The sequence below is a fragment of the Prorops nasuta genome, unplaced genomic scaffold (assembly GCF_024137725.1).
Source record: "Prorops nasuta isolate Cenicafe-Biocafe unplaced genomic scaffold, Cenicafe_Pnas_1.2 PNAS00005, whole genome shotgun sequence".
In the NCBI taxonomy this organism is placed as follows: domain Eukaryota; kingdom Metazoa; phylum Arthropoda; class Insecta; order Hymenoptera; family Bethylidae; genus Prorops; species Prorops nasuta.
This window is the reverse complement of record NW_027116802.1, coordinates 10320753-10335811: the sequence shown is the minus strand read 5'-3', so window position 1 is coordinate 10335811 and position 15059 is coordinate 10320753. Positions and strand designations below refer to the sequence as shown.

The window sequence follows — 15059 nt, the reverse complement described above, 5'->3', positions numbered from 1 at the left end:
CTAACGTTTTACTATATATATTCCAAAAGAATCTTATATTGCTTTGCTGTTCAAGCCGAATGACTATATTTTTTCAAGTAAAATTATCATTCGAGGGAGTATAAAGTTTAAAGGTGAAATTTTCAAATGAGCCGAATAATATTTGAAAAACAGTTTCTTGGAGAAGAATTTCAATGTTCTCGTGAAATTCAATCTTTTGGCAGGACAATCGAGTCTCGGTGGAAGCCACTTCCATCACGCCCGACTCGAGTCTTGTGAGGATCTCTCAATCGACGATTGTGTTCCTGGTCCCAGGAGCGAATTCGGGCCTCACGCCAGGTCCCCGCAGGACCCGCTAGGAGGACCCTTGGATGATCAATCGGTCTGTCGGGAACAAACTACACAAACTATCATTCCCATAGATTCTCAGAAGAGAATCGATAGAATTAAGAAGATGGAGCAAGTATTCGTGGCCATGCAGAGGGGATGAAGATTGGCCAAGTTTGTTGAAAGCCTCCGTTCAGGCGAGATTTATACACGTTGGCGAGTGTCTTAATGTTTGCCAAAGGGAAACACAGAGGCGCAAATAAATACGTAAGAGGGAACGTCACGAGCTGCGATCATCCACAAACGTCCCACGCTCGTGCAATCAGCTCCCCATAAACTACAATCACGATACGTACTATCGCTTTGAATACCCCGGCCTCCCTTCCTTCCTTTCACCATGCACCCATCCTCGTATCCACGAATAGAAGATAAGCCTTGCCATCCGGATAGACAGGAGCCCACTTTTTGCCAAACCCAGTGTGTGTGTACAATTAAATCACAATTGCATTCCATTCTTTGCATTCCCTTGCTTACCTCCCACTATATCGCACAGGAATTAACGTCATATGATATTTTCGACAATTATCTTTCCACACTCATCCATGCACATACAATAGTAAATAAAGAATAATAATAAAGGTCTGAATAAACAATAAGAATTTTTCCAGTACACGCCTGCCCACTCGGAGATACTTAATGAGAAGCGTATACGTGCACGTATAACCCGAGTTGGACGGAATGTTCTAGACCCAACGAACTTGGAAAAAGCAATAAACTATTGTTTTTCGCGTCACAAGTTAAAGTTGCAGGCGTGGTTTGGAAATAAGATTGTAGCGTAAAATTGCGATATTGCCAAGTGGTTTTTGCTTCCTACGAGCTTTAGGTGCTTTCATCGAGGCTTGTCCAGAGATTCGATTGGCCTTCTCGCGCCATTCAATTAAACGCACGATTACTCGCACGTTTAATTAATTATAATTAACGATGCGAAGCTAATCTCCAGCATTCAGACCCATCCTAGCTTTAATGTTATTGGTAAATTACGTGACGAACTGCATTATACCTTTTCTTCTTTCTCGTGCCGAGCCAAAGAGAGTCGGTACAATGCACAACTGGCCATTTTGTAATGTAATGTGGAAGAGCTTTCGAGTGAAATATTGCAAAAAATAGAAGCGAGTGGGTATATACAGCGTAAGGAAAAGAGGAGGAATTTAATAAAGCATTTGATGAAAAAAGTGATCAGATCGAGGTGGAAGGAGGCGAAGGAAATATCGCATTGATGATGCCATTGTCAGCCGTGAGCTTCTGAAAGGGGTTTGTGGTTCATAATCTTGAGCAGCACCGGTGGCGTGGATAAGCAATTCGATAACGATGTAACGTAACGTATCGGATATCGCGATTAATTAATCTTTGCTTGAGGAGAGACAAGGCGGGGGGGGGGGGGGGGGGGGGAGAGAGAGAGAGAGAGAGAAGGAGGGGAGAGGTGAAGAGAGCGGTGAGGATCAAAGAAGTGGCGGCAGGTGCGTGGGTGGTGGAGGCAGCAGGTCAGTAGAGGCGGGCGGAGCAAAACTGGTGGCCACCTCCGGGAGGCGATTGAGAGTTGGAAAGCTGAAAGTGACCAATGTGAACCGTGAAAGGAGAGCGTCGAAGGAATGGACGCGGGCCCTGTTCTTGACGAGGGGTCTGAGCCGGAGGCGGGGCCTGGTTTACTTCTTGCGAACCTCCTTCTGCTTTCCTTCCTTCCTTCCTCCTGGCACTGAGCCTGAGACCCGAAACCCTCCAGCCAAGCCACGCCAGTTCGAGTCGAGACCCCGAAGCTAGCAGGTTCGTTCTCTACTGGTCCGCTCTTTAACTTGCTAGAAAAAAAAAACGTTCCGTCAAGAAGACCTTACACTTGTACCAATACTCGCCGTTGTAACCACTTACGTCATCTTGTAACTTTTGTGACCTAACACAGTCCTCGAGATAGAATCTGTGATATTTTTTTATACGCCTCTCTTAGTAGTACCGTGAAGTTTCTTGTGTTCGGATTTGCCAGAGTCGAAATTTTCTTCATCCTTGGCAGGAAGAGGCCGGTACAGGAGTCTGCAGAGGGAAGAGCTACATGGCCGTCAGCGCACTCAACATGCCACCATATTTTCCCGGATACCCCTTTCAAGGTGAGCTGTAATGGTTATAGATGGACGTTTTAAGCGGTTTCACTGCTGACGTGTATTGCGGGAATATTTGTCCGCGGTGAATGATGTCTTCTGGACGCTGCATTATTCCGCACGCGATGTAGTAGCTCCGGTGACTCGAATGCTTTCAAGTAGTCAGTCAGCCGGACGATCAGCCAGTCGAGGCTGCTTTTGAATTTCAGATGTCAATCCTATTCAATAGCTCGCGCACTTTTGTTCGTATTTATCGTCTCGCTTCTTCAATACAACTGCCACCGATGACCTTATCAGAGAGTGTTTTCTTTTTCTTGCGTTTTGGTCTCAGAATAGAGCGTTTCTCTCGTGACCTTGGTAATTAGTGGATCGTAGCATCACTTTGTTGGAAAATAGAATATTTGGGTGATGGGATCCCAAGCAAGAGAGGCTTCGGCAAAACTGATTGTTACACTCAGTCGGGTATTAGGTGCATGGTGCACCGTGGGCGTTGGAGATGTGTGGCATGATGTGGCGGAGGAGGGGGTGGGGGGGATGGAGAGGGGGAGGGGGGATTGGACGTGGGTACCTAATGTCTGATATCGGATCGGAGCCCGAGGCGACGGCACGTTGATTGAAGCCCTCGCGGTCCGGGACTCGCACCGAACGCTAAGTACATGCGTCTCTCCACCGCTCACCAGCTACTCCCACTCGTCCAACAAACACACACGTACCAGCCATTTTCCACTAATTTTTCACGCGCAATCTCTAAACGTTCCATTCCCCCAATCAATTGCCTCACTTTTTCATTCGATTATCTTTCTGTTTTATTTTTATTTACGTTGTAATTTTCTATACGCGAGTCTCTGTTCATATGTATACCTCTGTAATATTGTGGAGAGATCACACTGTTGGATGAGAGACGAAGGGGGGGGGGAGGTACGCCGTTATGTTTTATTCTAGCAATCATGCGTGGATTTCAATGATTTCGTAAGCCTCGCCTCGGATAGTCCACTCTAATCCATCGATGCATTGGGAATTGAGTCGTTGAACTGCTTTCTCTCAATCGGAATATTGCGCATGAGGATAAAACCATGCACAAATCCATGATTAATCTAGTCTCGCCAATAATGCAATGGTAAGGTTTTAATTAGGACACGGAGCTTTGGGTCAATCCGGTTATAATTGAAAGGCAAGATTATCCAAGAAATTGTTACACTTGTGGCCCACTGGGAAGCAGGAAATTTGCCTTGGAGGGAAATTTTATTGAGGGGAAAGGCGATTTGAAGCATACTCACCGAGCAGCCCCTATCGCACGCAACATATCGCCTATCCGATCATCGATTTTAATGCGATCGACTCACTTTCAATCGCCTCTGATCAATAATTCATAGCCGAAATTATTTCCTCGCTCGTTTTTCAGGGTGGTCGAGCGCTTCTCAAAGCTAAAACGTTTCTCGGATAAAATCAACATTTAAAAATAGAAGAAACAACCTGCAATTGCAAAAAGCAGGAGAGTATAAATATCAATAAAAATGACTGATTTCTGTAATTTGGTTGTTACTACAACGTCAAGTGGCGTAGTAAGTCAATACTGAATTGATTTATGCTCTCTTAATTGGCACCTGAGTCACAGGGGCTTAAAATTCTTGCTGCATGGTATCTCGCGTGGATTTCCAAAGGATGGAAGGACAAGCTTTTTTGGACTTTGGAGGAGTTCACACTGTTGTTTAAATAATCAAAGGATAATCATTATAATAATGACGACGATGTCTGGCAGAATTACAGAGGGATATAGCCGATGAAAGAGGCTCGTGTTAATAACGCTGGTCTTGATATTATAATAACGAAAGATCGTTCGGTTAACTTGGCTAATTACACATCTTATTCCGCAAAGTGGCGCCATTCCCAGTCCTCGAGCGGCACGAACCGCCGGGCAAGAAAATTATAGCATTAGCATTCACCGTGAGTTCTCCGTGCAATCGCAATCTCCTTGGCTAACGTAATATTCACCATTAATACCTTTTAATCCCATTGCCGTGAATCAGCCTCGTTAGACTATCTTCCACGCGTGGTTCCCCTTCCTAGTAATTAAAATGTGAAATTTTCTTGAAATTCCATCGAGTCTCTCCCCCTCCCTCCCACCCTCTATTTTTATTTAATAATAAACAGTAGTAACGGCCGAACGGAGCGTGTCGAAGGATTTAGCGGAGAGGGAATTCCGAATTGGTTCGGAGGGTCTGTTGGACGCAAGTATTGCTCGCGAACGCATTGGTCGAGAGTGTCGGCGTCGGCGGTCGGCACCTTTTGATCTTGTCTGTAATCCCGTCGGGCCCCGCGGCCCAGCTGACGTCATACCCGAGAGGTGTCCGCTTCAGCCGCGCCGGGAACGTTCTCCGCGCACGCGCGTCTGTGTATAAGGCCGTGCAGCTCTTAGGTAGGGTCCCTCCGTCCGTAAGTCACACGCATCTCCCGACATGTCCTTACCTAACCTAACCTAACCTAACCTTACCATACCGGGGGATGATGGAAATCTAACTCTCGGCTTGATAAACGAGCAAACGGCACTACTATACTTACTTGGCCCGCGGCCGTTCTTGAATTACTCCTCCCAAGTAATTAGCTAGGACGTAGTTGCATGCCCTTTTTCTACGAGTCTCTACTTTTTCTTCTCTCTCATTTCTATCCTTCGACTATTCCCATTGCTCTATATTCACCCGGACTTTGCCACGCTCGGATACATCGATTCGCGTACGAGAGAAGAAATTGTTTGGATAAAATGCGTCTTCAAGAACAGCGGTACGTTTTCGAGCACTGCTTATCTCATTCACGGCTAATAACGCAAGTGGTGTGCACCAGAAACAATGGTTCTTTATCGCATCCAATTACCAGGAGGCGTCGTAAAGCTTAAATCAGCGCGATAGGTTCGTCCGTGTGGCTCGAATGCCCCGCGGAACGAAATTCTTTTTTTCATCTCCAACACACGTATAGTTTGTTTCTGAAAAATGAAAAGACCGTGTTTCATATACACGCGCGTAAAAACATAATTCGATTCAGTCCTAAGAAGAACTCGTTTCAGCTTTTATAATCGCCTGATTTTCCGCGCTCAAACCAGATAGCCTGGCAATTAGATTTTTTTTCTAACGTTTCTTATCAAGGTGGACTTTGGATCGTAGAGGAGTGGGAGTGGAGGAAGTTCAAGTTAGATTTCGTTGGTTTTCTTCGGGGCTACGTTTTCTCTCCGAATTCGTGTGGCGTAAGCTGTGGGAGCAGTGATGGGAGGGGGAGGGGGGGGGGCGTAGGGGGTTAAAGCCAAAAGAAGCAAAGCGCAAGGGAATTGATTAAAAGGTAGCGCCGCTTTCAGAGTGAATCACACAACGACTCTCTTCAAGTTTTGCATGCGACTTTTTCACGGCGCGTCTCTTATGCAAACGATACTTATGTAAATGCGCATAAACCGAGACTTCTCGTCGTTGTCCCCGCGACTGGACGGCGAGGAGCGAAGGGACGAATGGGTACCAGGTAGCACCGTGGATTCCATATATTATAATGTAAAGACGAACGAACAAATTTTGCACTTTGGCGAATATGAAATAAATGATCAGGTTGAAAATATCAACAGGTATGGTGAGTATATTTATGAAATGGCAGAAATATTTATAATAATAACGAGGTACGAGTGTGCATCAGTCGCGAGACGAGGGAATGCGAGCTGGTATTTTGTTGCACGAGGAGGAGAGGGTAGAGAAGGGGGAGAGCTTGGAACTCCTTTGGATTTTAGTACCCTGCGCAAAACCGAAAGCTGTAACTCGCCTGGCGGACGTCCCTTTTGCTGGGAAAAGACGCACGCGAGGGACTCGCATCTCATTCGCTTCTTTCGGCCGCGATACTCCCGTCGCATAACGTGTTTGTTTGACTTCGTAATTATAATTAAGTTAATTAAGAGGGGCCTAATTACCGGTAATTAGGAGCGTTTGAGCGGCACCTTGCGTGTTGCCATCCTTCTCCATACTGGAAAGTCCTTTGGCTTCGCAAAGACCGCGAAAAAGGAGACGAATGTATATAAGAAAGAGAAAAGAAAGAAAGAAGAAGGTAGAAAGCTTTTGAAATTCCCGCCATTTATATTCTCCTTCCTCGCGCAATCTTTTTACAGACTTTACGTTTCTCCGGCGATTTCTCCACTTCCAAAAATGGTCTCTTTACTGGATCCTCTCCGTGGAATGCATGACACGAACGGTTCTTCTTGCAAAGTTGCGATAGTTTACGAAGAACGAAATGTGTTACAGGTCAAGGCCGAGTGAACCAATTGGGAGGTGTATTCATCAATGGACGTCCCTTGCCAAATCACACACGGTTGAAGATTGTAGAAATGGCAGCTTCCGGTGTGCGACCCTGCGTAATCTCTAGAGAGCTTCGCGTGTCCCACGGCTGCGTCTCGAAGATTCTGAATCGATATCAAGAGACTGGATCGATCAGGCCAGGAGTGATAGGAGGCAGCAAGCCACGAGTCGCTACACCGGAAGTCGAGGCAAGGATCGAGGATCTCAAGAGGCAGAACCCCAGCATCTTCAGCTGGGAGATTCGAGATAAGTTGATCAAGGTCTGTTGATAAATCAAATAATTTTGCACGAAATAAACTTATTCGACCGAGGAATCGGAACGATGGAAAATATTCAAGATTGATCGTTATGATTTGTTCGAAAAAACGGAAGAAACGTGCTGTAGTCGAATTCCTGCTGGGATTGAAGGTTCCGATAATGCTCGTAAAAAAGCTTTAAATTTTGTTTATTATTACGATCGTCACTCGACTCCTTCACCTACTATTCCCGATTGATCGAAACTTTTATGACGTCCTTGGGTAACCGTGGCCAAGGTGCACGGGCCATAAAACAAAATATTAACTGGTCCAATGTGGTTCTGCCAGCAGGACGGAGTTTGCGACAAGACGTCGGCACCTTCGGTCTCCAGTATTTCAAGACTCCTGCGGGGACCGACCAATCAAACCAGACCCAACGATGATCCACGAAGAAATCACTCTATCAATGGAATTCTCGGTACGTACTAATAGACTATCGGACAAACTATAATATAGGAATGTATAGGGAACGAAAATCGAAATATTTATTTATTGTTAATGCATGTGGAATCTTCTATAGCTTCTTTGGTGAAAATACGAACCGTCACTTTTGGGATTGATTGTGCGTTGATCCATAGGCGTGGACCCGCAACGACTGTTTTTCTCATCGCACATTGCATCAGCTGATCGTCCTCGCTTTCTTTCTTCTGAAGGACATAGTTAGCAGAAGCGCGTGATTTCTTTTTCCCGTTTTTACTCTTATTCCCTGTGGTATTATATAGGGAATGAGATTCTTTATGGGGAGAAGAAATTTTCCATTTCTGGCGACACGGCTCCACGGCTTCACGGCTGTGGAAATACAAGCATTTAGAGTCTACACCTATTTGGATCAGCCGTACAATCACTCCTCAAAATCATGACTATATATTCGGAAAGAAAGGAATGCAATACTATGCAGATACATTAATAAAAAATGTTTTTTTTTTTACTTCCTAAACACTTCCGAAGCTTATTTCAGGGTCCTTGTTATATCTTGTATATACAGGGTGTGACAATGATATACGGCCAAACTTTAAGGGTGGTTGCAGGAAATCATTGTCAACATTTTTTGTTAACAAACCTTTGGCCTATCTCTTTATCCTTGCTTCCTAGAAGTCATCGAAGTTGAAATGTTTCATTTCAACTAATTGCACCAGTTTGGTAATAAAACGAAAAAAAAGACAAACCCTCTATCATATTTTAAATGTACAGAAGTAAAAATACACAGTTTTTTATATCCAATGGTATAATCGAACAATAGTTGTATATACATATATCGGCTTAAGACAATTTGCTGAGTAAATCTAAGGAGGTTCGTGAAATTTTTCGATAGATTTATCAAGTTTATCCTTTCGAACGCGATAATTGAATGAGGCACGAGTTGGTGGATGTTGAGGTATCGGGCAAAATGGCGACGTGGCCGAAAATAAAAGCCCGTAGCACGCGAGTCCCCGTCACGGTCGCCTTAACGCAATTAACTTAACAGAGGGCTACGTTGTAATTACGCTTATCGCTCGATTAACCCGAGCGCTTCATTTACGTGCCCCGATGGTTTATGCGTTGCTAAAACACCGCCGATACTTGCTTCGTTTGGTCTTAGTATCGATACCGAAAATCTCGAGGCGAGATTTTCTTTGTGGTTACGAGCACCGCCCAGCATTGTTGCGTCCCATTATTATCGCCCGTACTTCCGGCTTTCGCCAAAATCCATTTGCATGCATTATTTTAATCGACCAGTGATTTTCCGCCCACTCGAAAAATTCTCTACTTCTCTCCTCTACCTGAAATGCCGTCAAAAATCCCGTCTATAAATTCTACGCGCGTACAATATTATATATCAACAAATTTATTGGCGATTTTCAAGCGAGGGCTTGCCGATCTATATTGAAACTGTCCACCACGTGACATTGATGTAGCAAATTCGTTTCTCACTGTGAGCGAAGGGATTAGCGGAAATGTAGGTCTGGTCGGCGAACGCAAAGGGAATTCCCCCCCCCCCTTTTTTTATTCTCTCACTGTCGGTAAAGTCCGTGAAGAATTATTAGGCATCCCGTGGCGCGTAGATGTGTCGAGTTTTATTACCTCGGCGGGAAGATTTAGTTTTGATTAGACGCGTTATGCTGAAAATGTGGCGTGCAGATCTCGCAGCTCAACTTTCATTTTCTTCATTGACCTCGCCTTTCGCCCTTTCTTTCCTTCGTCATCCCCGCGTCTCTTTAATGAAACTGTCAATGCTCTTGTAAGTTCTATACACTCGTTGCTTATTATCTTGGAGTTTTCTTGAAAAACTGGTAAACACGGATTATCAGGTTTTACCGGATTCTCTCCCGGCGGACTCGACCTAAGAGAGTTGTTATTGCGTCAATTATTACGAGTCTCGCTCCACAATCGGAGCTTAAATGCCCGAAGGAAACACGCGAGGCTTAATATTATTTGCGAGGGGCCGAGGGATAAATATAGTTTGAAAGTCGAGCAAGGAGGACACCCCGGAGAATACGAAGAAGTACAAAGAAGATCCATTCTTTTATGCAGTGGAAGAACCTGATATTCTTTACTTCGATGACAGCGTAATGGTTCGGAGGACCTCGTCCTGCAGAGTCACGTCTCTTTCACGCGAAGGACTGGAGGGAAGGAAAGTAATGCTTTTCGAAGGAGAAAAAAAAAACAAAAGAAAACCCCTGTATATATAATCACAGTTATCGCTCTCGCTTTCGATCCCGTGGTACGAAAATCGTAATTAAACTCTTTACTCGAGAATGTCTCAATAGTTTGAACCGCCTGCGGCTACCTAAACGTATATATATATATAGTATACATAGCATATAGTATAAGAATGCGAGTTTCTATGAGCAAAACACAGAGAAGGGACCAGAATGGTTTGAAGAAAATTCCTCCATTATAGAGAAGTGCGAAAGTTTTGCGATGCGAGGTAAGAAAGAGACGTAAGAAATTGAAGGTTGGGAGGAAAAGTAAAAGCTGCAGGTAGGGGTTGGGTGGATAAAAACGATTGCGGTGAGTGAGAAAGGGGGAGAAAAAATGAAGAGGAAAGATAGAGTGGCCGCTTATAGTTTACACGGCACACGGCGTGTGGTCTTGGACTACGTAGCCAGAGCCACGGCCTGGCTTGGCCTGGTCTGGTCTGCCTCTAATCTTACAAACCGCCAACAACAGGCGAGCCCGCGTTGCCCGCGATGTTTTCTTCGGGGAATAGCATCAGCGAGAGCGCCCTCTATTGATTTAGACGTTCTTACTGCAGGCGGCCGAGTCGGCCGAGTCTCTCGAACTGCGGTCTTCGTGATTGAGACGTACTCGAGTTGAAACGCCAGGAACACCAAGCGCAAACCTCCTTCTTCCTACCACATAGAGACGTCTTTCTGTATTTCACTCGTAATTGTCCATAAGAACTGCGTAGTATACTGTGAATGCTCTACCAAGACACACATGCTGCTCGGACCTGAATTATTCCCTTAAACAGCTTAAACGACCACCTCCCCAAAAGCAGATTCCTCTGCCTCGTAAGTACTCCACCTCACTCGAAATGCTCATTACGGATCATTACTATATGTATATATATACCGTTTGTATACTAATGAAGAAAGAATTGTTATTGGGATAGTGGAAAATTTGTTTAAGTTGGATAGGATGGGGGAGATGTCAAAGAACTTAATATCTTCACGGCGGACCCTAATTTCTTCGGTGTTTTAGTTTAGTATAGGTTTGGCCGAAACGGCTGTAATCAGGAGGACCTTAATGTCGGGTTGCTGAGTGCGGCGTGTGAACTGTGGGCGGGAACGTCTCGCTTCCTATCTTCGGTATCTGACGTGCAGCACGTGCTGCTCTCTCCGAGACCCCTCTCTCCCTCCCCCTCTACTATTAACCTGCAAGGTCCCCTTTGTACGCTTCGCAAATTCTGATTTTATCCCCAACCAAAATAAATTCCATGCTATTGAAAATATTCGGAAAAAATAATCTGATTTTTTTTATCGATTTTCAGGAGGCAGCAGTGGGGACGATTCGGATACAGAGAGCGAGCCTGGAATAGCCCTGAAGAGAAAGCAAAGGAGAAGCAGAACGACCTTCACCGGGGAACAGCTCGAACAATTGGAGGCTGCCTTTCATCGTACCCAATATCCGGATGTCTACACGAGAGAAGAATTGGCTCAAAAGTAAGTCCCCCCCCCCCTTGTCTTTGATTATAATATTCGTTTAAATAATTCTTAGAAAATTGAGACTCATGGAAAGTTTGATTTTTTTTTTTTTTTAAAGGACGAAGTTGACCGAGGCCAGAGTGCAGGTTTGGTTCAGCAATAGAAGAGCGAGATTGCGAAAGCAACTGAACACTCAGCAATTGAACGCTTTTAATACAATGAGCCTGAATTCCATGAGCCTTCAATCTTTCCCTGCTCAGCATTATGGGAGTAGCGCGGATGGTTATCAGGGCTACGGGCAGGCATCAGTCGCGGCTGCTGCTGCGACCACCGGTGGCTATCCTCAGCATTACAACTACGGCGACAACTACTACGCGGCCCAGCAACAGTGGCCAAGAGCGACCACCGATAACTACGGGTAAGTCGAAAAATTCTCCAATCGCCAAATTTCTCTCTCTCTTTCTCTCTCTCTTTCTCTCTCTCTATACAAATATATACAAAGTTTCGTTTGAAAGGCTGACGGTTACGATTGATAAACGCGCGTCGGTCGAGTTTATTACGGGTGAAAAAAATAAGACATAATTACGAGGAGCCGTAAAGGAGGTAAAACTGAAAGCAATGCATCAAGTTGGACTCTGGCAAGAAATGCAAGTTGAATGCGTAACGAGATTAGCGGTCGAGGGCGCGGGCTTTCGCCTACACAGTTGACAGGCGGTAAGATGGCACCGACTCTGAGATAAGGAGAATGCGAGAGTAGGGGGGGGGGGGAGGAGAGAGAGAGGCAAGGCTCTCTCGAGATCCCCTGGATTATTAGCCGGTAGCGTTTCATTACGGGGCCCAGCTACGTAATTGGGGACCACACAGAAAAGATGGCGGTGGGCGGGCAGGTGGGGAAGGGGCAGCTCGACTCGGCTCAATCGGCTCTGAAACCGCAGATGCAACGCACACTGTATAGCAGTCGGGGCACCGAGCAACCTGTTATTACGCCACAATGCCTCTGAATTAATTGTTCCAAACACCCCGCGTGCTCCCTTTAACCACCAGGGACTCCTGCTTCCTATTAAACCAAGCTTCTACTTCTTCTTCTGCTTCTTCTGCTTCTTCTACTGCAAAGCTCCTCCTCGTGGGGGGTCCGCCCTAAATTTTCATACTTGTGTAATTTATCTGACCTATTTCCATCTTTGCGCCTCATACTTAACAATGTATCAGTGGCGATTTTACTTTAAAATTTATCTCATCGAATCTGTTCTTTTCTGGCTAAAAGGGTCAAGCAGGTGATTCACTGAAATTTTTGGTTAAAGAATGCAAGGGTATAAATTGCTGATCTGGCCATTTAGATCATAATTCTGGTGCTATTATAAGTATTTGTGTGAGTCGTTGTGTGTGAAGGATTTGATTATTGGCTGATAGAGTTAGAGTAAGATTGCGACTGTAGAATAGAAATGTGTGAGAATGGACTAGGTTGGAGGGCAGCCAATAAAGGGGAGAATTTCTGGAGGTAGAAAAAGAGGAAGAAAACGTCGTTGCACTGGCACGATTTAGGGTCTTTAGCCGCACTGCCCTAGCGAAACGGTCAAAGGACCGCTTCCAAGCTGAAAGACTTTTTGAAACGCCCGAACAGATTCTTCGCTTTATTTCTGTGGCCAACTGTATCGCCTTGCAAACGACGAATGTCACCTGACTCTGTATACATTCTTTTCTCCTCAAGATTCTCTGTTATAGTCCAATATACTGCAAATAGGGCTAATTATTAATTTCTAATTGGACTTTCCTAGTGCAATCTTTATGGATAAATGATTTACATTATTTTTTAAGTTTAATTTAACGTTAGGGTACAAAGAAATAGGAATTTTTAACTCTATTTTTCTTCTCATTGTTATTAGACAATTTGTTGGATTGTTCGACTTCTTTTGTTTTGCAGATTATTCAACACTTCCCTTTACGGTAGCAGCAACTTGAGCTCGACAAATGTGAATCTCGGTGGTTTGGGTGGCAGTGTCAGTCCAGGATCTTCTAACATGAGTGCTTGCATGGTCCAAGGATCTTCGTCGGGATTGCCAACTAACACAGGAATGGGACATCACGTAACTCCCCACAGTCCCAGCGAAGCCAAAAGTGGCTACCCTTACTTAGGCAGTATCGATTCACAAGTCTGTGGGCGACTTCACTAAAATTTTCGTTAGTTATCAGAAGCCTCCTTTAATTCAGAAATAATTAAACAGGATCATTGAAAATGGCTTGTAAATATTAAAATTATAGAGAAGCCCTTTGAAGCTTTTGGTGCTGTTTTAGAAAAGCTGTAAAATTCATTCAAGTTAATTCTACGAATAACGCGAAGTGAGCTTATACAATGGCTGAAATAGGATTCAAGTGACGCAATCGAATATTGAATAAATTGAGCGCAAGTAAGCATTTGCATACCGAAGTGTAGAAAGCTGCTTTCACGAAAATAGTTTAATAGGCTAAATGTATGTTTACGAACGAGGACCATAGCGCATCTACTTTAGTAAAAATCATTATTTCCTATTAGCGGATTGTTGTAATTGTAAAAAGCATGATTTCTTTTTTTGGCAAAACAGGCAGTGAACGTAGATATTAGAAGAGTGTATATAATATAATATATGTATACTAGTAGAGCGAAGTAATCCACTAAATCCACAAGATTTAATATTTTCGTTATGATTATTCTAATCAGATTATTTAATTGGTCAGTTGTGTATAAATATGATATTGTATTATAAAAAAGTGCACATAATATTATTATATTAAAATCGAGCAATGCTATATTGTGTAGTGTAATTTCACGTTACGAAATAAATGATGTCATCGTGTAATGCTTTATAACCATTCTACAATTTCCTTTTCACCTTATTTATTAGCAAGAACCTTTCAGGTAGAGATGCCAGTGCATTATCGATTGGTTCGATCTGGGATACGAGTAGCTGGTTTTCTTTGTGAAAAGTTAATAATCTAAAAGTTATCAGTAGATTATCTAAAGTTTGGAGTCGAAGTGGAGCTCGTTGTTTCTCGTTGTGTTTTCTGGCAGAAGATGCTTCGGTGCGGAGGGTAACCGAGGAATATGAGAGAGGGCCTACGACCACCTACTTGGCGAGCACAATGGGCCACAAATGCGTGGCGACAGGATCCGTAGATATACGGCAGGCTGATTGCTCGTTGTCACCCTGTACTCGATTGTCGGCTCCTTCTCAGTCCCGAAAACCGTCGCCCTTTCCAGTTTCAGCTCCAACTCCAGCGAACAACAAACACCGTCTACCGTCCAGTTGTTACCATCTACTTATTTTTGCTCACGGTCACCACGCCCTCTTTTCCCAAAATCTTTGCCTATTTTTGCCAACTTATTTTATCCTTCTCTTTGCACTCCAATAACATCACTGATAAACTGGAGGTATACGCGATGATTTTGAAATAAAGCCATTGCAGTCGACCAGCTAATGCGATGATTAAAAATACAGATATTAATATAATTAAGTTAATTATTAAATTGATGTATGCATTGTCCTTTAATTGGTTCCTTGAGTGATTTTATGTGTTAGGCGACAGATTTTACGAGGGGAGCGTCTCAACGATCTCGGGAGTGTTTCTCAGGAGGGGTCAGCAATATTTTCCTGCGAGGCCCTTGACCTACCGCATTAGGCAAGAGGGTAGAGTAAAGATTCTGGAGCAACAGATTGGCTAAGAGGGTAGCTGGGGTTAGGATAGCTATAAAGGAGCCGCTCGGGAAAAGGAGCAACGGGGGATGGAAAATGGGCGGGAATCGCTGAATGGCGAATCACGGTCGAGGAGGGAAAAACGATACGTGCGGTCCTCAAAAGTCACCGTGGGACATCGATACGCGGAGATTTC

The 15059-nt window shown here is 44.2% G+C and overlaps 1 protein-coding gene across 2 annotated transcripts; it reads left to right on the top strand.

The window, feature by feature from the left end:
- Positions 1-2095: 2095 nt before the first annotated feature.
- On the top strand, positions 2096-14023 carry LOC136773321 (protein gooseberry-like). Of its 2 annotated transcripts, none has more exons than XM_066726905.1 (6): positions 2096-2462; positions 6719-7032; positions 7360-7486; positions 11042-11213; positions 11314-11613; positions 13117-14023. In XM_066726905.1, the coding sequence occupies exons 1-6, from the start codon at positions 2408-2410 to the stop codon at positions 13364-13366; spliced, it is 1218 nt and encodes a 405-aa protein (XP_066583002.1). In that variant the 5' UTR covers positions 2096-2407; the 3' UTR covers positions 13367-14023. The 2 variants fall into 2 exon arrangements, with proteins under 2 accessions (XP_066583002.1, XP_066583001.1); XM_066726904.1 differs by having other exon boundaries at positions 7357-7486.
- The last annotated feature ends 1036 nt before the right edge of the window (positions 14024-15059 follow it).

Coding starts and splice junctions, on each gene's coding strand:
- LOC136773321 (XM_066726904.1), top strand. CDS start 2,408: ATGGCCGTCAGCGCACTCAACATGCCACCATATTTTCCCGGATACCCC. Junction 2,463..6,718: donor TCCCGGATACCCCTTTCAAG/GTGAGCTGTAAT, acceptor AATGTGTTACAG/GTCAAGGCCGAGTGAACCAA. Junction 11,214..11,313: donor AGAGAAGAATTGGCTCAAAA/GTAAGTCCCCCC, acceptor TTTTTTTTAAAG/GACGAAGTTGACCGAGGCCA.